Source organism: Choristoneura fumiferana, chromosome 6, assembly GCF_025370935.1.
Source record: "Choristoneura fumiferana chromosome 6, NRCan_CFum_1, whole genome shotgun sequence".
Taxonomy (NCBI): domain Eukaryota; kingdom Metazoa; phylum Arthropoda; class Insecta; order Lepidoptera; family Tortricidae; genus Choristoneura; species Choristoneura fumiferana.
Genome location: NC_133477.1, coordinates 13,031,546 through 13,055,357, shown reverse-complemented (window position 1 = coordinate 13,055,357; position 23,812 = coordinate 13,031,546). Strand labels below are relative to the sequence as shown.

Here is a 23,812-nt window from a genome sequence, read left to right as displayed (position 1 = left end):
TTCTTCTCATAACACCCATGAACTCGCCCACTTGTGAACATAATCACGTTGAAAAAAAAACGTCTCTCACCTCGTCCCCGAGGGGTGGTTCACGGATTATCATCCGGAGTTCCGTGAAGTCAGCGACACATTCGTCACGGCGACGTTGACGGATCGCGCGACAGACGACGGCCCGACGCCCCGACAGCCCGACCGACGGATTGATCGGGGAATAACGTGGCTAACGTCTCCCAAACCCCAAAATGATAGATCGTCATCTTGGGAGAAGAAATTATTGCCAGCTCCCAGATAGGCGTTTAGTATGCGATAGATGGCGCCGATGGCAAGCGGTCGTAAAGCTTAAATATTACTTCGATAGCGGAGACATTTTTATTAGCAATCAAGGCGGATAAAATTTTAAAACATGAATGCCCTTCTGGGTGAATCTGTCAGTTTTATTTTATTACTCTTCTGAGTACAATTTTTGGGAAAGATAATAAAAATCTCTACAGATATGGTATATAGTTATAGTCAACTCATGCCTCCGCCACCATGGAACTATTTATCCATACTTATAAGGCCTGTTCAATTTACTAAGCGGGTTGTTGACTTTCACACTATTTCTATAAACAGTTGATAGTTATGTTATGCTTTCACCAATAGTCTGTCTGTCAATAGTTTTGTTAATCACAAATTGATTCTGCCAAAATGGTGCACAGGTCAATATTCACTACGGAAAATTGCAAAAATGTTTAAATGTTCCAAGTCAGATGTATACCAAATCATTAAAAATTTAGGGAGAGTACGTAGGTATCATACGGTTGAAGATTTACCAAAATCACGCCACAAAGCAAAGCAAAAAAAATGTGCTGAGGCTGCTAACATCGAAAAAATACATGTCTGTTCGCGATATTGCTAAGAAAGAGCAAGTTAGTTAGCACAGTACAAAATATCAAGAAGAGAAATGATATACGATCCTACAAGAAGCAAAAAATTCGAAAAAGAAGTGCCGAGCAGCAAATACGCTCCAAAAAAAGGTGTCACAACTTGTACAACATTTTGCTGCAGGACAAATCCCAATGCATATTAATGGACGACGAAACGTATGAAAAATTTGATAGTAATACGTTACCGGGGCCTCAGTATTACAATGCCGTCATAGGTGAAAATTTACCCGATGAGGGAAAGTCTACTTTTTATCCCGGAAAATGCGCAGTTCCCGAGGGAACAGCGCGCGATAACCGAATTCCACGCGGGCGAAGCTGCGGGCAAAAGCATAGTAAATAATTTTATCCCACTAATATTATAAATATGAAAGGTCGTGTATGTGTGTGTGCATATTTGTGTATGTTTGTTTCTCCTTAACGCTAAAAGAGCTGGGCATCTTTGATGAAATTCGGTATGTCGATAGCTGAACCTCTGGAATATAATATAACATAGGCTCCTTGATTTATCCCGATGTTCCTATTGAATATGTATGAATTTTCAAAAATCTTAACTGCACTAGTTCGTTTATAACAATGATTATCGAATGACACACCTAAATGTCACGAGATGACTAGGTTCTATGGCGGCAAAAGAAAGATATTCTATGTTGCCTTATTTTTATTAAGCCGATATACCTAGTTTAACTAGCCTTCATCCGCGATTTTGCTCGAGTGGACTCAAATTAAATTCCAGGGTGTTACTATTCCTATGGGAAATCCCGGAAACTGCATCGAGGCCTTCATTCCCATTGTATGACGAAAATCCGAGCAATATAATTATATTTTGCCATTAAAATTTTGGGACTTTACGTGTGTGCGAATCGATCCCGGAATATCAAGAAAATGTTGGAAAACACCGACATTGTCACTTCAAATTTCAATATCTCAAAAATGGCTGAACCGATTTTGATAAAACATGTCTAAGAACCATCGCTAGAAAACCTGCTTTCAAATAAATAAATAAAACACATTCAAATCGGCCCACCCGTTCAAGAGCTACGGTGCCACAGACAGACACACAGACATACAGATGCATATAGCAGTCAAACTTATAACACCGTCGGGGGTTAAAAAGTAGTCTTGTGTGTTATTCTAGAGATTCCATTGTCTGCATACTTAATGTCATCCAAATCCATTTGTCCGTTTTAGTGGGAAATAGTAACAAATACACTCACGTACCTACTTATTCATATGCTCACATATTTTCACTTTCATTCATAACATTACGGACGGGATATGAATGATATTTTTTGAATTTTACGGGTTAGAATAAGGAATATATGTCCGTTAGTTGCTAGTCTTATTATGATAAAATGGTATTAATATACTATGTACATCCACTAGTTAATTTAATAACAGGAAATCGGAAAGTGGGTAAACTTCATAATGCATACAAATTAACTTTTAGCGAAACAAATTGCTTCACCAGGGCCACATAAATCCCGCAAATTATTGTACGGCGCTAATAATATTCAATTGTCATTGTCGTTGATTGGTCAATTGCAATGGAAACTCTTGCAATTTTCTATAATTTTCCTGGCTTTGAACTTCGAACAGCGAAATGATGACAAATTTATTTTTTAAGTGTAAAAAAAGTTGTACCCTACGTACTCATACATACGTATTCATTCATAGTTTTTTTTTAAAATGTATTTTATGTCTTTTTGTTTGTGTAATTTTAATTTTACAGCGCATTAGTGTTTACTGCAATGCTGTATATTTTTGTTGGAATAAACAAATAAATCTATCTACTGTAGGTAGTAAAATACTTGCTACGTTATATTCTAAACCTTATTATGTAAAAATGTAAACACGAGGGTTAATGGAAATCCCGATCCGATGCCAGGCAAATAATTGGTTAGACCTACCTGAATGTGGCAACAAAGCGCCCCTACGACATTGTTCACCAAAGGTTTATTAGCAATCAGCCAATGTTACATCTCATCCCAAATTAACACCGCCAGCCACAATATCATCGGGAACGCGACCAAAGGTTCCCGTTCGGCCCGACTACACCTTAATAGGTTATTTTCCTTTGCCAGTTACGTATTCCACTGAACAGAAATGACAGTAATTGATTTGTTTCCTCCGAAACTCATTCCACCAATCTTTGCAAAACTCGCAAGTTTCTGTTATATTTTGTAGTCTTGTATACACCTAACTATCTACTCGTCGTAGATGTTTCCGTTCGGACTATTGCTGTAATTGGATTTCGTCAATCGTAACTTTGTCACTCCTCTGTGATGGGATTATAGTCTCTTGGGAATTAGATATCGAAATACGAAGAGTTGACGATACCGTTTAGTCATTTCATAGAAATACGTAAGAATACCAAAATGTTAACGTACACCTAACAATCATAATCATACATAACCCAAGTTTACCCGGCGGGGTCTTTTTAATCCCGGACACAAAGCTCAAATAGGGAGCTTAGTAAGCTTCCACAATAATGCGTAATATTTGTCATTTTGAACAATAATACATACTAGGCAGCATCAATATTGCGGCCCTTTCATCTGTAAGAACTGCCTGCTCGCCTTTGTTCTCGGACGGTCGTGTTTAGCGCGGACCCGTTTATTAGGAAATTGGAAGTGTGCGACACAAAGGGCCTTAAATTAAATCAACTGCCCCAATATTCCCTCCAGGAGAGCTTTGTGGGCCTTCGCGGGAAGGTGGGGCGCATTAATCCGACCGTCAGCGCCCTAGCATATATTGACTAAGTATGGTCAGCCAGCACACAAATGGAGCATTAGCTTCGCTGGGCTCCTTTCCTTGTCGTTTCTACGAATTTACGATAAACACGTCCCACTGTTTGGAAACTTTTAGCAGCGACGTACGTACTCGTACATACGCGAGTCAATTACCTACAAAACTTATTTCAAACCCGCTCCTTCATTTTGTTAGAAATAAAAGTATACTCAGTAAAGCGAGTACAACGAATATGGGAGTATTCTGAACTTTAGACATGTAATTTATTGTTAGATCGTGTTCCTGGAAAGTTGTAATTTGATACGAACCACGAACCTCTCTGTTTTAATGTTTGACATTCGCATGTCAGCTTTTGGAGCTAAAAGCTGCGTCTTTAGCTACGGCCTATATTCCTCTAATTTCGCTGTCGGCTTTTCATACCGTATATCTAGTGTGACTTAATTTCAATCTCAGTAAACCCCGTGAGTAACAACTAGAATACTTAATAAGTATTTTATATTTTTCATTTGTTGCCAGGTACTGCTAACACAATATAAAGATGCCGTCGCCATCCAAAAATCGATTTAAAAACCAGCCTTGGTGCAAACGGCTATTGAACAAAAGACTGCCTATAGTGAACTGGCTGCCTGAATATAACTCAGATAAAGCCGTTGCAGATTTGATAGCTGGTATAACAGTTGGGCTCACAGTCATACCGCAAGCACTAGCGTACGCTACACTAGCCGGCTTGGACCCTCAGGTAAGCCAAAGATCTTGAATATTTCATTATCCGCAGGATCGTGTTTGACTTTGAAAATGATAAATTCATGAGTCTTCGTGACAATGGTTGAAGTTTCTTCCGAGTTTGTCTTCTCTCTAAAAACTCCAATGGATCCCACATTAATGTGACATCTATAAACGAACAATTCTTGTATATTTATTTACTTTGGGGATCTCGGAAACGCCTCTAACGATTTCGATGAAATTTGCTATATGGAGGCTTTTGGGGCGAAAAATCGATCTATTTAGCTTGGTTACGTTGAAAAAAAGCTTGCTTTCGAGCTTTTGTGGCTTTTTTTATGAACACGCGCATTAAGATCGATAATTTAGATAGCTCTTTCATCGGCGTGTGATGATTAGCGGTATAGTTTTGGAATTGCTAACTGGAGATCTAGGATTCTAATCTAAGTCAGACGTAGTTATTTCCTTTTATTTATACATTTTATTTAGTTTACGTTTTCCTTTAACAAAAAAAAATAATCCAGAGCAAAGCTCGGTCGCCCAGGCGCTTAAGATGTAAAATAGGAAAATGTTTCTAATTGCACTCTTCTTTTTTCAACTTAAAATTGCCATTCTTGTAAAAGCTGTAGCTTAAAATCAAAGTTTAAAATTATTCGTCGGTTTACTCGTATATGTAGAGCAAACTACTGATAGGTAATTTTGCGACCCGCAGTAGGTACACACTTTCACACTGCGACTAACTTGATAGCATCTGCAAGTATGGCTGACGACAAGCTCACATATTGAATAGTACGAGAAGATTTGTTCCTATGGACAGCTTTTATTTGTGGACACCATCGTTATCTTGAAAAATAAAAACCAGATTGTATCCGGACGTATCCGTTACGTCTTTTTGCAAGTCAGTGCTGCCATACATCAAAAACATTATTTTCGCTACTCTTTTCTTCCTATTTAAAAAATTGTATACATTTTAACGTGGCGTGGGAACTATGGCCCAAGCCCTCTTGTTCTGAGAGGAGGCCTGTGCCCAGCAGTGGGACGTATATAGGCTGGGATGATGATGATGATACATTTTAAACCTGTCCATGTTTCCAGGATGGCCTATACTCTTCATTCATGGGATGCTTCGTCTACGTCATATTCGGCTCATGTAAGGACATCACGCTCGGGCCCACAGCTCTATTAGCACTAATGACGTACGAACAGATCCAAGGGAGGGGTGCTGAGTACGCGATACTGCTCTGTTTCCTCACAGGCGTTGTCCAATTGGCTATGGGGATGTTACATTTGGGTAAGTGGAAAAAAATATTCTTGTATCTCGATACACGAGAGTTTGAGTTTGCGCCGTAACACAAGGCAATAAAACTCAGTGAGCGTATGCTGCAATCCCCTTTTCGGTGTTTTCCCGTCTGCTTATTAGGAACGGTTGTGATTAAATGTTAATTTATTGCGTCTTGTGTTAAAGATTATTCGTAAGAAGGAACATTGTGCGAAATGTATGTTTTAGCTGCGAATAATACGGTATTTGACAACTCCTGATTTTGCCATATCTTAATATTATTATGAAAATATAGACTTACAGATAGTGTTTAGCGAAGAGAAAATTTAAATCGGTTGAAAATTGGATTTATAGTGATTTTTTGAAAAATCTATATACCTGTCTCTTTCTCAAACGCTTTTCTCTATGCAGCAAGTATGGCGGGGCGGTACTGGCGTGTGACGTCACATGCCAGTATGTCCTTCTCTGTCTAATCTTGAATTTCAAACCTTTATAACTTTGTTATTTGTAAAGGTAGCTTAAAAATTGTTTTTCTATTCGATAACAGGCATTGTGTAGTTTTAATTTATAAAACATTACAAAATAGTGAAATACCGTATTGTTACCAAGAACTTAATTTACCAAGCTAATATGATATTGTGACTGCACACCAAAACAGCTTAGCAATTAGGTGTCGTGAAGTTTTCGGATACTTTAATGTGCATAAACCATGCATAAACATAATACTTATTCAGAATTTTGATAGTCATCTGCTGGCTGCACCATCAAGATGTCACTGCCAGATTATTGTATGGTAACCAAATTTACACAAGTATGCCAAACTTCAGGTAAATCCGACCACTGGAAGTGGGTCAAATTTAACTTACAAGATTTGACCCAAATAAATAAACAAGGCAAGTTATATAAAAGCTTGTACTCGTAAAAATAACTGTATCGCATCTTTGTAATCTATAAAAGGGAAGGTTTCTGGTAGATCAAGCCGCATTACCGGAATACAGTCCTGTTTAAATAATTACACGATTTTATTTGTACTCGCATTGGCTACGGTATTTACTTTTACCACAAGACGGAAATGGGGGCCTAATGCATATGGCAGGCAATTAGCAAGTTTCTACTCCAATTTCTCGTTTAGAGCGCCGTGAAGTTCCACCAGGGAAGCATTTTTTCTGTATGAGCAATATCAACGGTAATAATAATGGACTGCACCCGAGAGCATCCAAAAAGAGCGGTCTTTGTGTTAAGTCTCTTCATAGTAAATATATTTTTATTTTCCACTTGGTTATTAAAAATTCAAAATGCGTTAAAATACACATTTTTTTTAAAACAATACTCTTCCCACGATCTCAAACTTAGAAATTATTATCTTTACTTCGGGTATTTTAGCGATGAAATACTGAGGTACTTGTTATTCAAATTCAAATATTTTTGTTTCAGGCAATGCCCATTATTGTTAGTAATAGCTTAATTTATGTAAGATACCTACAATTAAATAAATATATAGAAATTAAACGAGATTAATCCGACACATGAAAACAAATTGAATTAAAATAAATCCGTTAAATTAAACCATTAAAGCAAAAATATGAACAAAATTACATTAAAGTACAAATGTTTGTTTGTTTGTTTATACTCTTTATTGTACAAAAAGGAAAAAACAAAAAGGTTACATAAATAAAAGTTGTGTTAAGTACAAAGGCGGTCTTATCCCTGCAGGGATCTCTGCCAGTCAACCTTTGAGTAGTAGAGGAGCAATCCAAAAAACAAGGATCGACAAATAGAGCAAAACATTTGAATAAATATAAATGCATATATAAACCTCAAATACCAACCACAACCAACCACAAATCAAATTAAAGCAAAAATATTTCTTTCTGTCATGTGCAAGATCCGCCCGGATTGCTACCACCATCTTGCTCGCTAATCCTGCCGTGAAGCAGCAGTGCTTGCACTGTTGTGTTTCGGCGTGGAGAGTTAGACAGCTGGTGAAATTACTGGCACTTGAGGTATCCCATCTTAGGCCTCTAGGTTGGCAACGCATCTGCAATACCCCTGGTGTTGCAGATGTTTATGGGCGGTGGTGATCTCTTACCATCAGGCAGGAGACCCAATTGCTCGTTTGCCATCCAGGCGGTAAAAAAAAAGTGCATCATGTTCCAGTGCTGTGCATTGAAAACTTCTTATAAAAAGATAATTACTGGTATTTAAAGAACCTTAACAATATAAATTACTATGTCATAATATATCCTAATTGAATTGCGCTAGTCTAGTAGCGCAGTAGTTGTGTTACTTTTGTTATAAATGTGTTTTTGAATTGTAAATAAGTTTCTAATGCAAAAAAAACAAAGCGTAACAATATCAGTCAATCAAACGAGTTTGGTTTCATGCAATTATGCTATTAATCATTGCATTGTTTATTTTATCAACCTTCATGACATTATTTATTATGTAATAGCTTTTTTAATCAATACTTTTTCCTGTATTCTATCAGGTGTTCTGATAGATTTTATATCGGTGCCAGTTACGGTCGGCTTCACATCTGCGACTTCAGTCATTATCGCCGTATCACAGCTCAAAGGTTTACTCGGGTTGAAGTTCAAGTCTGGAGGGTTCATTAATACTATCAAAATGGTGAGTTTTAGGCCCATTTTGTTTGGATTTACAGCCGATGATTATTACAGTAGGCCGTGGCAGTGATGGCTTGACTATCAAAGCATGCATGTGATCGATTGATCAACGACTGATTGACGAGCTGATAGCCCAGTGGTTAGAGAACCTGACTAAGAAGATTGAGGTCCCAGGTTCGATCCCCGGTCGCGGTATGTATCTATCTATTTGCATACTTAAATAGATAGATACATACTTAAAAACATATACATATACTTTCTTAGTGTTATAATAAAAACATAATTTGCAAGCATACTTTTGCTAAAAATCAATTGTTCTTGCAGTATTTTATTTTAGTGTATCTTTTTTACAGGTTTTTACTAATTTACCGAACGCAAAAATGTCGGACAGCACTTTGGGTATTTCGTGCATCATAATTTTACTGCTAATGCGTGTAAGTGAATATTAAACAAATAATTTTTACCTTTTTTGTTGAATACGGCCTTTTTTTGCTGATTGTACACTTAAAGTCTACTGATCTACTATCAGATCTGAGGGCTATGCTCGAGGTTTCTCTGTGGGATAGAATCAGAAATGATGATATCCGCAGTAGAACTAAGGTTACCAACATAGCCCGAAGAATTGCTAAACTGAAGTGGCAGTGGGCTGCTCGCAGGACTGGCGTTAGAAGGTTCTCGAATGGCGTCCGCGGACCGGGAGACGAGCTGTCTCGGTAGGCCTCCAATAAGATGGAGCGAACCTGGTTAAAATCGCGGGATCGCGATGGATGCGGAAATTACAAGACCGGCCTGAGTGGAGAGCCTTGGGGGAGACCTATGTCCAGCAGTGGACGTCTTTCAGCTAACATGATGATGATGATCTACTGGTACTGATGATGAGTATATTTCATGCCAAAAACGTTTGATGTTCCCACGGCATACGAGTGAAGTTGGGAGCAATAGCTAGTAAAATACTAAAGGCTACAGGTACTCCTAAGCCATATATTTTTCTAGTCAAGCCTGGAGAAGCTTGCGATGTTTAATTACCAGTTTCCGATGAAATTAAAAAAATGATATTTTTATGCACTTTTACAGTAATCCTTCTCTTATAGATGAAGATTCATAACTCATAACACATCAACTATTATTGGTGAACATGATTTGTTTTTCTTGCAGAAAATGAAGGACATAAATTTGTCTCGGAATAAGAAAGGACTAAAGAAGACGCTTTGGTTGTTGTCTACTTCGAGAAACGCTATTGTCGTCATAATATGTTCTCTATTGTCTTTCGTGTTTGAGCTGTACGGTCGGGCTCCTTTCCAGCTCACGGGCACAGTGAGGTAAGATACTTATTTACATATACAACGTGTTTTCCTCATTTACTTGGACGTTAACTTTGACACGGCTTAGTTCATTGATAGAAACTAGCTTTACTTTCTAGCCAACCGATTTTTTTTGCGCGTAATATAAGTTCACAATTTTATTAATGAACTGAGTAGCATTGAAGTGACACATAAGAGAGATTCCCAAAAACTTATATTTAACGTTCTTTTGCTATAAATGTAGAATTAACAACACAAAAGCGTCATAAATTAATAATCTTTTACACAGTTTACTGAACATAATTATTTGTCTTATTTCTTGATTAAATAGTAAGTTAGGCCTTTATTGTCATGTAGAAATTAACTTTACCTACGCGAAAATTAAAGGGTATTAATGTAGAATCATACTACGACCCCTGTCACATTTGCAAAGACTGCTAGGGATAATCGTAACATAAAGTAACTAAAAGCCACAAATGTCACTTATTTTTCAGTTGCCGTTTTTTACTCTGAAAGCAGTAAGCTGCAAACGCAGACAGACCAGTCATGTTGCAACTAAAGTCAGTTCTGGATTGACCACCTTTTTCTTACACTTTCGCGTTTTTTTTTTATTATTACGGTTGGTATTTCTAAACCTGGCAGGTTACATTGTACGGTATCACTTGAGTCATTCTGAGTAGCTAAAGCATGGTTTCCTTTATATTGATTTCGAATTTGTTTCAGACACGTAAGAAACTATTCTGATTATTCATGGGTTGCGATTAGCTAGGTTATAGATCTGCTAGGCACGTATACTCTGTTCCAACGGCAGGCGTAAAAATAAACATTGAAGAAGTAATTTTGTTTATCATTTGCTCTTAGTACAAACTTGCAAAGTACATATGTGCTGTTAACGGTCATTCAAGACAATAAAACTAGTTGTATCATGTTTCAGAATGACGTTGAGAGATACCATGCGAAAGTTTGTCCATAGTAAGTTTTTTCAGCTACTGTTGAAACTCTTGGAACAGGCTATAGATTGTTTAAACTTGTGCAAGTACACACACTGCTTCTTTGAGCCTACTAAAATACTTATATTTATAAACAGAAAAATAAACGGATCAACTAACGATTAAAAATCAGGATCGGTTCGACTAGTTTCGGTAATTTCGGAATGCCCTTTTCAAGATGAGTGCGCTCACGACAGTAGCGCCCAACGCACTAAGTACCTAATGGTATTTTTACTTAGATTTTCGTTCAAATACATTAATGTTGGATTGCTGAATTTATTATTTATAACTAACTGACACAGCCAGCATCATTATGAATAGTTTACAATTATTTATTACTAAGGAATAAAATAAAAGAAACGTGCCGATAAGTTTGTCAGTTAAAATGAAACGGTTTTTAACCAGTTGTAAAGCTGATTAAATGTACACTAACAAATGTACTTCATTGACCTTATCGTTTCCAGTCCCGATACATAAGTAAATGGTGGCACTTAAATTAAGTCTACTATTAAACAAATGCCTATAGCCTTTATATGTGCTATAAAAGTACAGCCAAGGAAACTGAATAGTGTTACAGGGTGGGTGGGTTACAAACCTTTTCATAATCAATTTCGTTATGATTTCTTGGGGAGATGTATGAAATGCCAATGTGACATCAGTAGCACAAAGGTTCCACTCTGGTACGCGATTCCTTTTATTTAACTGTACAGGGCTGTGGGTACTGAAGACAGTTTTGGACTGGAAGAAAAGAATCTATAGCGATGTCAAAATCAACTAGATGCAATACTACTTGTACCTATGTGTTGTAATACTTGCATTAATAAGCAAAACAGCTGAAGTAACAATTGTTCTTGACTTAATTTACATTACGAGTATCTTGTATAGTTAACAATGTAGGGGTTCCCAAAGTTTTTCAGTTTGCGACGTAATTATATAGGTTTAGTGTTTTGCCACGGCGCCCTTGCAGCTAGGGGGACTAGCTAGTTGAAATAAGCAATTATGATTTTCATCAGCTTGCTTAAGTTTCCGTGGTAAAAGGAACCTCACGCGGCGCCCTTGGGGACAGTCCAGGGCGCCCTAGAGCGCCGCGGCGCACAGTTTGGGAATCCTTACAGCGAAACTTTACATTACATTACTTTTAGGTGCGTTAATTAAGCCCCAACACGGTGTATGTATATTTATCATTAGGTACTGTGAAACATGAATACTTGAATTAATATGATGACAACAATTACGCGATAATTACTATATTCCGTATATTCCGGAATAGTAAAGATTATTATTTTTAGTCGGATGTACCCAAATGTAGGAAATAGCATATTTAACCATACCATAAATATTGGACACATATTTTTTCTTTTGTCAATCAAATAAAAAATGACAAAGCTGAACCACTTTGAGCCATGAGCCCTTGACACACGTTGTGCTAAAAAACCGGGCAAGTGCGAGTCGGACTCGCGCACCGAGGGTTCCGTATACATTTATAGGTATTTAAGTAAACGGGAATCGTGTCTTGAAGATATTTCTCGCTTTTTCCGAGTGCTTTAATACATCCAGTGTATGCAGAATTGCAGAGCCCTACTCTTAAGCAAAATGTACGCAGTGTAGGGTCAGATTATATTGGTCATTGATGTTTACAGACAGACATAAAAAATCAAGATTTTCGAACTTTTTTTGTTGTTTGTGTTGTAATAGCTACCTTCATACCAAATTTCAAAGTTCTGAGTTCACGGGAAGTACCCTGTAGGTTTTGATTCAATGGCGAGTTTCGAAAATTTGCGGAAAATTGCAGCATAAATTGATTGAAGCCAACGGGCTTAGAAGTTTGATTTGTGTGTTTGATTGAAGGGACAGTAAACCTCAGAATTTGATATAAATTTCAGCTTGATACCTCCACGCATTCCCGAGAAAAAGGGTCTTGAAAGACAGACAGACTGACAAAAAGTGATTCTATAAGGGTTCCGTTTTTCCTTTTGGGGTACGGAACCCTAAAAGTGTCGCACCATGTGACTACACGCAGAAATTTAACTATAGCTAGTAGTACTTAGGGGAGAGTGGGTCACAGTGGAGCAGATTTTTTTCAAACTGATTTAATCTCTTTTTTTTCTTAAAACATACGTTTACTATCTATGTTTGAAAAACAAAGTCAAGGAAAAAGCACTTGAAAAGTTTAGTAATAAAATATATACATTTAAAAAAAAAATTGGCGCGTGATCCACTGAAACCCATACCTGGGTGACACTGAATCGGGGATCTGAGGTACAACGGATCGTACGGGATTCACTAAATTATAATTGAAAACAGTGGTTTTACTTTAATTAAATGATTTTTATTAGACAATATAAACTTATCTTCGCATTGTGACGGTTGGACGTAGAACATAGAAAATTGTGCTACATTTCAAGGTAAATTATACTCACTCGCTCTCTTTAAAGCTTGTAGGTACATGTACAGTAATGTGTTTTTTTCTATTTCATGTTTTTTTATTACAAAAACAAAATTTTAAAAAAACTCACCTATACCGGTTACTTATAGTAGATCGTGATCCACTGTGACCCAATTTAAATTGATCTGGTGTTCCCCAATGACAGAAGATGTAAAAATAAAAACGCATAAAATTTTACATTTGACGTGAGACTGAAACATGGTAATATAATCCCACGTTATAAATCAAAGAATCAGAAAAAAATATTCAAATTATGTAATGACACAATAATGACACAAACAGAAGCCAAACATGTTTGAAAATGGCTTTAAAATATACTTTTGTACTTACTAAGGTGCCCGATGCACTGCAACGTTACCACTCGTTTCGATACTGAGACGATGACTAGGTAGTTTGGCAAGCGGGGGTATGTAAGAGCAACAATGTCGCAACTGCTCACTGGCGTGCGTGTAATACACATTAAACTATACCAAAAGATCTACTGATACCCATGATCCACTGTAACCCTCCTTATACTACCAGGCCAAACGTATGTTTTTTTTTTATATTTGAAAGAAAGAAAGAAAGAAAGAAAATACATTTATTTAACGCCATAAAAAACAAACATAGGAACAAACATAGAACAAATAAAGACATACATGACGCTGCAGGCAGGCAGGCAGGCAGGCGGGTATTTAATGTTTCCATTATTATTATTGTGTATTGGTAACGCAAAACTTACTTGAGGCGGCCTCAAAAGAACACCCAAAAGTATTCAAACATCCGAGAGTAAAAAATATATACATTTGGGAGCTACAAATCGACCTTTTTATTTGTTTTTTTGCGAAATGTTGAATTTACAACTTTATTTATCTATTTATTATCATTTTTACTCCTTTGTTTTCGAATCACAAATAAAACAAAAACACAGACTTTTATTGTTATATAAGCCTGTCTCCATACTTTTGGCCAGGAGACAGGGGTGTAACTTCATATTTTTTTGTTTAATTGTCAAAAGAAATAAAATGTCTCATTTTTATATAATCTGACGAACTATTTTTTTTTTTAGAAAAGTAACCCGTTAATGTACGGTCCGTTATCGTTATCTAATATTATAACGATGCCTCGTTTGTTTTCAGAGAAGGTCTCCCATCGTGGAACATGCCGCCCTTCGGTACATACTCTAACGGGAACTACGTATCATTCATCGAAATGTGTTCAGAGCTCGGCTCATCAATTATTCTAGTCCCCATTATTGGTGTTCTGGGCAATGTGGCTATTGCTAAAGCTTTCGGTAAGGGACAGTGAACCTTATTTTAATGTAGTTCTAGTTCAATGTTAAAATAAGATGGTTGTGCTAGCTGAGGTTATAATTCTTAGTAACATTTACTTACTCTCTTTTGTTTTAAGTGACTGTTACAATACCTCTTTAATTGTATGATCGATGAATAGCGAGTAGTCGAATCTTTATTGCTCGTACTTTTCAATTGTATGGTCTCATTTGATGAAAATTTCGCGCTACATTCTAAATTTCACGCTTCTGCCCAATCAAAACAAACAAAAACAACACAAAACTTGATTTGAAATTTGAGTTGTCGAAAAAGGAAGAAAAGTAACCACTCAAAATAAGATACGCCACAGTATTGTATATGATATTGTAAATTTGTTTATCGCTATACCGCGGGAACTATGAATATAGTTAGCTCTTATTGCTTACTTCCAGTTATTTTTGGCTATTTTGTACATTTTGCTTAGGAGAAAACAGAGAGAGAGAGAGAGAGAGAGAGAGAGAGAGAGAGAGAGAGAGAGAGAGAGAGAGAGAGAGGACCTTGTCGCTTTCAGTCGGTACATAATTTCGTATGGCTTTTCAAATATGACGTTAAAATGACAAGGTTCAAAAGTGATCACTTATTTATGACGTTGACTGTAGGTACAAACTTTGTTTAGTTACAGCTATGTCACTTGGATTAAATTGTATATTTTTTTTAATATTGAATATTTTCTAGCCAGTGGAGAATCAGTAGATGCAACTCAAGAGTTGTTAACCCTGTCGCTCTCCAACATTCTGGGGTCTTTCGTCGGTGCCTTCCCCATCACTGGTTCCTTCTCGAGGAGTGCCGTCAACCATGCTAGCGGCGTTGCCACGCAATTCGGAAGTATTTACACAGGTAGGTAACTATTATTTAGTTCTTGCTCTTTGCGTCTCATCTTATATTTTACATGAAACTTATCGGACGCCGTCGATGTGAAATATTACCGCTTATTGTTTACCGTGAGCATTCATAGGAGCATGGTCTGGTAATATTTATTTATTTATTTGTAGATTTTTAGACTTATGTAGTTAAATGGACGTAATTCACGGTAAGTACATACATATAGCGGTATGTACCGTGAAATATGTGCGTAATGTGACATCATCCGTCTAAATGCGACATTAACCTTCCACCTATAGTACGTACAGTCGAACAAATTGAATCATGACCCAGGGTGGAACCTTTGTGCTAATAATGTCATGTTGACATCTCATACATTTGTCAAGGAAATCATAGTGAAATTGATTATTAAAAAGTTCCACCATAGGTTATGATTCAATTTGTTCGACCGTACCTAATCTAACTAATTATAGTTTTTACTCGTTTCTTAGAGAAAAGCGCAAGAAAGCTATCAATATGGCTCCTTCGCTGCGCTCAGCTTTTCCATTAGATCTGTGCTTTGTGAGCATAGGTAAATTAAATGTTTCTATTGGGTCATTAAAAACACATTCTTTGCAAAACATCCTCGCACATCTCTGGTGGAACCTACTCGTATACTGACCATTAGTAGTGGCGTGGCACCTTAACAACTCAATTCCTACCGGGCTGCCTAAAGCGTAATCCACACATAGGACGGAGCGGGTCCGGATTACGGCGGGCCTATTAAGTGGCTACAATTTACAGAGATATTAAAAAACTGTTTTAATTCCAGGTACCCTAGTACTGCTAGCTCTGAGCCTTCTAACTCCATACTTCTACTACATTCCTAAGGCTGCACTCGCCGCAGTTGTGATTTGTGCTGTGATATTTATGATAGAATATGAGGTAAGTCCAAATTAGATCTCTATTAATGCAAAAGTGTAATTAGTCCTACTAATAAGAGAGATAGAAATGTCACACACGGGAACTGTAAATGCGACCATGCATGTGGCTGAAAAGCCCTGTTTATTTTCCGAGCTCAGTCTATAACGAAGTAAACTTTAAGAAAAATTGTGGATAGTGGTTCTGGTATTAAAAATTTACCTATAATTAGTGGGTACTGTTATCTACTAAAACGTACTTAAAATGAAAATGTAGGCTCACTGACAGTGGGAGAGGCTAAAGGTGGGACTTCAATTGTTAAGGGAAATGTGATAACATTCCTATTACTCTTATTGTCAGTTCAGTTGTCTTGCCCCTTGATATGATTTGAAACACCAACACCAATATCTGACACAGCAAAGCGTGCGTAAATATCTGATACGACTCTATTTCTAGGGCCGGTAGGACGTGCCAGATATTTTTGCACTCTCCTCTGTGTCAGATATTTTTGCACGCTCCTCTGTGGCAGATATTTTTGCACGCTCCTCTGTGGCAGACATTTTTGCACGCTCCTCTGGGTCAGATATTTTTGCACGCTCCTCTTTGGCAGATATTTTTGCACGCTCCTCTGTGGCAGATATTTTTGCACGCTCCTCTGTGGCAGATATTTTTGCACGCTCCTCTATGGCAGATATTTTTGCACGCTCCTCTGTGGCAGATATTTTATGCAAGTGTATACTGTACTGTAGACCAGCGGCTCTTAACCTTTTTGGCTGGCGACCCAAATTGTAATGTAAAAATATGTAGTTATACAACGCGCGTCAAAAATATGTAGGGTCGGTTCCCTAGCATAGGTTTATCCGCTTTTCCATCCTAAATGTAAAGTGGATATCTTACAGAACCGACACAGTGGCACACAGTCTGCGTGTACCACACTCTAAATTCGACATAATAAGGCTGTGGCAACATATTTTTAAGCAGTTTAAATAGAAACATATTTTGCACTTGACTGTACTAACTAACAATAAACAGTTCTTTCTGATAATATTTTACTGAAAATGATCTGATTGTTTTGAATTTTCGTACATATATTGAAACTCCGGCGACAGTGCAATAATTAAGTACTTGCTGTCAAAATTAATAATTGTTAACAAAACTTGTTTCAAAATTAATTTCGCTGTATATCAATTGATAAGTTTATTTATTTATTTGACTGGATGGCAAACGAGCAAGTGGGTCTCCTGAGTTCTAATATACAAAGTCGAGAGTAACTACTAGGTATAAATAACAACAACTGCTATGTATAAATGTGATATGCAATTAATAAATATAAATTTTAATTACCTACCTATGTATTCTGTTTGCGTCATGAGTATTTTTATTTCACTTTCAAAACAACCTGCACAAATATCGTATCACCTGCAGTTAACAATGCATATCTGTACATATTGTAGAAAACTTATGACATGCATGTAGATAATAATTATTATTCAAAGTCAAAGTCAAAGTTAAAATACAGGCCATATCTGAACATATTATAGAAAACTTATGATATGCATGTAGATAAAGTTATGTATGCGGCTATACATAATTAGGCATTAAAACACTCGTGTGATCTTATTATGAAACTCGCCTTCGGCTCGTTTCAAAAAAACCACACTCGTACTTTAATGCCTCTCATTATGCACCAGCCACATAAATAACTATTAAGTATGGATCTATCTATTTGCACCGACACATATACAAGAAGATTCTTTTGTCGCCATCAAAATTTCGATAAATATGTCATTCAGTTCAGTACCGATAAAAGAGCACATTAAGCACTTAGTTTACTTACTTTTATTATAATTTGAAAATTTGTTCATAGAATCTGTTAAATAGTCTGATTGGCAAAGTCAACAAAAAACAAAAATGACAATAATTCAATGAAAAATCCTTTAATAACTAATGTTTTTTTGTCTTTACCGAATCAAATACGCAAATTTGAATGGTGACTAAAAATCGCGTGGTATTTTCATATTCCTGAAAACAAAGTTCAATCGACTTAGGTTTGCTTACCAAGTACTTAACCTGTTTGGCCAGGAAATCGCTTATCAGAATGTTGTTTCGGCACATACCTACTGACTGACAAAAAAAATAGGGCTTCATTGTCAAAGTTTGCAATAAAGTTCTTTTTGAATTTCGTAAACAAGGTGTTAATTAAATAACTGAAAACCTGATATACCCCAACAGCCTTTTTTTATGTTAAGTTAGTTTATTTCATTTTTTTTTTTCAAATGGATTCATTATTTCAAATTTGTATGAAATTCGGTGTAGATAGTTTGAGTCCTGGGGAAGGACATAAGATAGTTTTTATCCCGAAAAATTGCATAGTTCCCGCGGGATAGCGATAAACGAATTGTACGCACACGGAGTCGCGGGTAGCAGGCTAGTAATCGAATATTTTGCTAAGTCAGTAATTGGACGTAATTTCTGACTCTACACTCGTAATTTGTACTTGCCAGGTTGCCAGTTTCGCTTCGCCGTTATTAAAAAAAATAACTGACAGAAAAACTGCCAGTATTATTTAGTATTACATTTTTTCGGATGCAAGCCGCTGTCAACCGAAGCAACTGGAGGTCTATGGGGGAGGCCTATGTCCAACAGTGGACGTCCTACGGCTGCGATGATGATGATGATGATAAAATTCTCTAAATTATATGCGGCCTTACTGAAACGGTTAATTGGCGTATTTTTGTATCGGTATTCGTAACTTTTAGACTGGACACAGTGAAAAAAGGGATATATAAACACTACCTGCTTTAAAATACGATGATTTTTAATCGGTGATCAGGAGTTGGAAAATATTAATAACCAGCTCAAATTTAATTCAACAGGCAAGGTCTTAAGCAATTAGGTCATTTTTTAATTATTTTCAATTAATTATCGTATTAAAACCAATAACTACGGGATACATGGGCATCCTAAACACATTAATTATTGAAGTGGAGTAGATACATTTACGGGTAATTCCTCATAAGTCGTACTTCAATATTCACAACTTTGACAATGACAACTTGTTAAGTATTCATAAGTACTCATAACTTCATAATTTAAAGTATACACCTTTTGAAAGAGGTTGTGAACATAATTATGGACAAAAACACACACACAGGGATGACAAAGAATTTCTGTTTAAATTTAGTTTTGAATGTTGGATGTAAGTGTACCTTAATTGTGACCGCCATCAATAACTAAATTCGAAAAATTAGTACCTGATCACCGATTAAAAATCACCGTTTAGTGTTATCAATTCTACTCTCGATTCTGAACATACTGCTTTCAGGTTTTCAGTTGTTTAATTAACACCTTGTTTACAACAAGCGGTGATCAGTGTCGACATTCTCATTTCAAATAGGATATTTAAATAAAAAAAATATTTTTATTGGCACATTTCACTATTCAGGTGTAACATTTGTAAGCCAACTATTTTAATGATACAAATAAACTTGAATATTTTCATGAAAATAATGCCAATACGTTACGTAAATAATTGCGAGCACATGTTTTTCCGGTATGGATTGTTTATTTTTTTAATGTATTGCGTAATGTAGTGAAATCAACGTTTTGCTTTATTGCGTGTTATGCAAAGTGCTGTAAAAAAATATTGCCGGTTAATTAATGTTATGGTTCGTTTAACCATTATTTGTGAGGTGCATGTTATTTTACTCGAATCGGTTACAACGAGTAGATATAACAAAAGTTAAAACAGGACATTATTTTATTTGATTGGAGAAACACAAAATGGCTTTTGATTTTTACCTGACTTCAAAAAAGTAGGAGGTTCTATGTTCCAATGTTTGTATTTTTTTTTATGTATGTTCACCGATTAATCAGTCAATTGTGGACTGATTTTCAAAATTCTTTTTTTATTCGAAAGAGTATTCTTCTGAGGTGGTCCCATTGTCACCGAGTCAAGATCTGATGATGGGATCCTAGGGAAATCGAGGGCAAACCTCAAATTTTATAGGCTCACCTATGGCGATTTTGGCATTTTTAGCATTAACATTCAGAAAGTATCATTTGGTAACCTGGACCTGATGAAGAAGACCGTAGATGACCAATGGAACTCGTCAAAGCTAAGTAATGCTCGCGCGTCTATAAACGATCATGAATAATATACCTATATAAGCGACTACGAAGAAGCTCTAAGTTAATAATTCTTTTGAACTGATCTGATGCTGAAGCCAGGGGGTAGGCAACGGAACTCTGTTATAAAACAACGTAACTAAGTCGTATTTGGGCATAATGGAATCGTTGTGAGATGCAATTTGGCTACGAATCACTAAAAAGTGAGAAATAAAGAAATTTTTAACAAAAATGTAAAACCGACTCCAAAAAAATAACAAAAAAAATGGAACCGACTACAAAACCCTTAAAAATATTTTTTTTGGTACCTACTAGCTCGAAGTCGGTGACTCAGCACGACCCAGCAGGAGGGATTGAAACCCATAGTATGAAGGTGAGGTAGACGACTATTGTTCCACTCCTGCTGGCTCCTGCTGAGGCACCGACTTCGAGCTAGTAGGTACCAAAAAAAATATTTTCAAGGGTTTTGTAGTCGGTTCCATTTATTTGTCTGGTTGAGCTAAATTTGGCATACTGATATGAGTTCGGCGACTATAGAATAATCTGGTTGTGAATTTTTTGTAGTCCAGGCAAGGTCGTCTCCGCAAGGCGGAACTCTTGAACAGTGGATGGCATCGACTTCGAAACTTGGTACGGATATGTAGTTTGGATGACAATCCATACTGGCGTTAAAATGTAATTTTAAGCAGAAACTTATCACAATAGGTTATAACAATAACAAAGCATTTTTTTGCAAATGTTATTTATTTTTTCGTACTTATATTTTGACCTATTTATGCTTTAACTAACAGTAATTTCTATAGAGAACCATAAGCTGTGTTGCACTAACTATGACCACTTTATTTGACTACAACATCATAAAAACTGATTATACTATCGGTAGACGGTCCCGTTTTAATCATTCCATGGACCTTTAACCTGACGCCAAGTTCCATCCAATAGCGATGCTGCACGTTGATCAATATTTGGTTACAATCGCGTAATCAGTAATATTCTGGAACACATTTTACATTAGCCCATTCGTTGGTGGAATACGCAGCGGGACGCCCGGCTTATCGCGATGTAGTAAGTCACAAAAAATACAAGTTTTTTTGTAACAATGATACACTGTATTGAAAAATTAATCCGGTATATTTCAGAAGTTGTAGTTTGCCTTAATGTTTGTCAGATTTTTTTTTACTATGGTCGTGAAAATAACTCATACGTTGGTCGAGGTACGGTACAGCGCGTAAAACGAGTGGATACATTATGAATCAAAACATCTGGAGGAAAACTTTTGCAGTACGATAATACTAACCTGCCACCTGCTGAAATATTCTGGTTTAATTCAAAAAGAGAAAAGCCAAGGTCATATTTGGTAAATAATTTAGTGTTTACTGAAAGTGAGTCTTACTTGCCACGCAAACGCGACGAAATTTAAACTCAGACGACATATAGTCCTAATTACTTGGCATTTAAATGTAAATGTCGTGACTTAAGTCTTGAGCGAGCGAACCACGTGTTAAGAACCACCTTGCATAGAAGCGCACATGGTGCGAATAGAAATAGAAATATATTTTATTTGTAAATATGGTCGGACCAACTTCGATTTGGTGTTTAAACTGAAGCCGCCGAGGTTATTGAGAAATAATTACAAACTTCCTTCTAGAGAGAATAAATTGGAAATATTTGTCATTGGAATCCTTATTGCATCTGTGTTTATTGCAATCATATTAGGTACCTATTTATTTATCTTTTACGAAAACCAGTCATGCTGAGTGGAGCCTACTTTATAGGCGTTTGCAAAAAAACGTGTACCGTTTCTTTCAAAGTTTATCTCTCTCTCTCTCTCTCTCTCTCTCTCTCTCTCTCTCTCTCTCTCTCTCTCTCTCTCTCTCTCTCTCCCCCCCTACTCTAAAGAAGGTGTCCAGGGTATTTACAATATAAAAGCGTGTTTTTAGTTTTTTTTTACTATTTATTACAGGTAGTGAAGCCGATGTGGCGGTCGCGCCGGGCGGACCTCGTGCCGGCTTTTGCCACGTTCGCGGTCTGCTTGGTGGTCGGCGTGGAACTGGGGATACTAGTGGGGGTTGTCATCAATGTGCTCCTACTGCTGTATCCTAGTGCGAGACCGCAGATGGAGGCTGAGATAGTAACGGTGAGTGGGAAATTAAATCCAAACTAATCCTACTAATATTACAAACGCGAAATGGGACGTTTGTTACTCTTTCACGCAAAAACTGCTGAATGGATTTGGATGAAATGTCGTATGTAGATAGCTGGATATCTGCAATAACACTTAGGTGGCTTTTTATCCCGATATTCCCACGGGATCGGGGTAAAATCTCAACCGGTGCAAAACGTCAATGCGGACCACGATGTAATTTTGGGAAAAGTTTAAAGTTCTCGTTTACACATACACATACTACAATGAGGGCTATCGTTTTTTGTCTCACTAGATGGCGCACTGTTGCGTGAGGTTTTTATGTGTGGCTTTCAGAGTCTGTTATTACGGGCGTTAAAACAAAGTTTAGATTAAAATCATATTTAAAACACCTTAAAACCGTACCATAAAAATATCCAGCAACCACAGTGTTGCTTAGTCCCGTTTTGTTTGGAAAAAAAGGGAGGACAAAAGTTTCCAAAAGACAAAACTGTCTCAAAACACAGACATTCATTGCCTTGTAACGCATAATTGCCATAATTAATTTCAGGTAATGCAAAATATTCACAAAAAAAATCTAATTATAAATAAACCCGCGTAGCTCACCCAAAAACTATGAGATTTGACATTTCGGAGACCTCACGCTACACTAGCGCCACTAGCGGCGAATTCATTCGCGATAGCCCTCATTGGCAGTTTACGAGAGTTTACTAGGTCAAACACCCAAGGCTCAAAATCAATAAAGATCAAAACGCTTGAAATGAAGGTTTGGTTAGGCGCTAGTATTGTGTGGTCCGTTTGACAACTTTGACATTTGTATCACGTTTGTGATTGGTTAAATAACTAAGTGCGCCAATCGCAAGCAAGGCAGTAACGTCAAACGGCCTCTCGATACTAACGCCATCTAGCGATATTTCGCCTCACAAAAAAACATTCTTCAAACTTCGCGACCAAATTAATTGATATTGAAATCGTAAACTTATCTATTTCAATTCCAGAACGCGTCCGGCCTCCGTTACCTGTTAGTAACCGTTGGGAACAGCTTATACTTCCCCGGAGTTGAATACATAAGGCAGTACGTAGAAAGAGCTGCAAAGAAACAGGGCGGTTGCAGCATGCCCGTAGTGATAGACTGTCGATACGTGCTAGGTAAGTTGTTTGCCGTTTTTTAACGCTATCTTTATTTCTGTCATATCCTTTTTTAACGCCATCTTTATTGCTGTCATATCCTTTCACCATTTTTTCTTAAGTTCCTGTTATCTCTTGTGACAAATATCTATGATGCTGTCTTTGTTTATTCTGTTCGGTTAAATGGAGACAGTCTCACATAAAATCAGAGCAGCAGAGTTAGGCAAAGTTAGGGCTAGCACCAACAGCATCCTGGGCGTGTTTTCGAACAGACTGGATTGTCCGTATGTCGGCTACTGTTGCCAGTTTCATTGTAGGCTTAATATGTTGTACTAACACTTAAGTATT

At 37.0% G+C, this 23,812-nt stretch overlaps 1 protein-coding gene across 2 annotated transcripts in view; it reads left to right on the top strand.

Moving 5' to 3' along the window:
* Nucleotides 1-23,812, top strand: part of LOC141429108 (sodium-independent sulfate anion transporter) — a 52,270-nt gene that overhangs the window by 22,741 nt on the left and 5,717 nt on the right. For both annotated transcript variants that reach the window (XM_074089310.1, XM_074089309.1), the window contains exons 2-11: nt 4,191-4,413; nt 5,490-5,685; nt 8,162-8,301; nt 8,651-8,731; nt 9,453-9,616; nt 14,152-14,306; nt 15,019-15,180; nt 15,977-16,089; nt 22,157-22,330; nt 23,335-23,485. In XM_074089310.1, coding sequence (XP_073945411.1) covers nt 4,213-4,413; nt 5,490-5,685; nt 8,162-8,301; nt 8,651-8,731; nt 9,453-9,616; nt 14,152-14,306; nt 15,019-15,180; nt 15,977-16,089; nt 22,157-22,330; nt 23,335-23,485 — 1,537 coding nt within the window. In that variant the 5' untranslated portion in view covers nt 4,191-4,212. The remainder of the gene's footprint in view (nt 1-4,190; nt 4,414-5,489; nt 5,686-8,161; nt 8,302-8,650; nt 8,732-9,452; nt 9,617-14,151; nt 14,307-15,018; nt 15,181-15,976; nt 16,090-22,156; nt 22,331-23,334; nt 23,486-23,812) is intronic.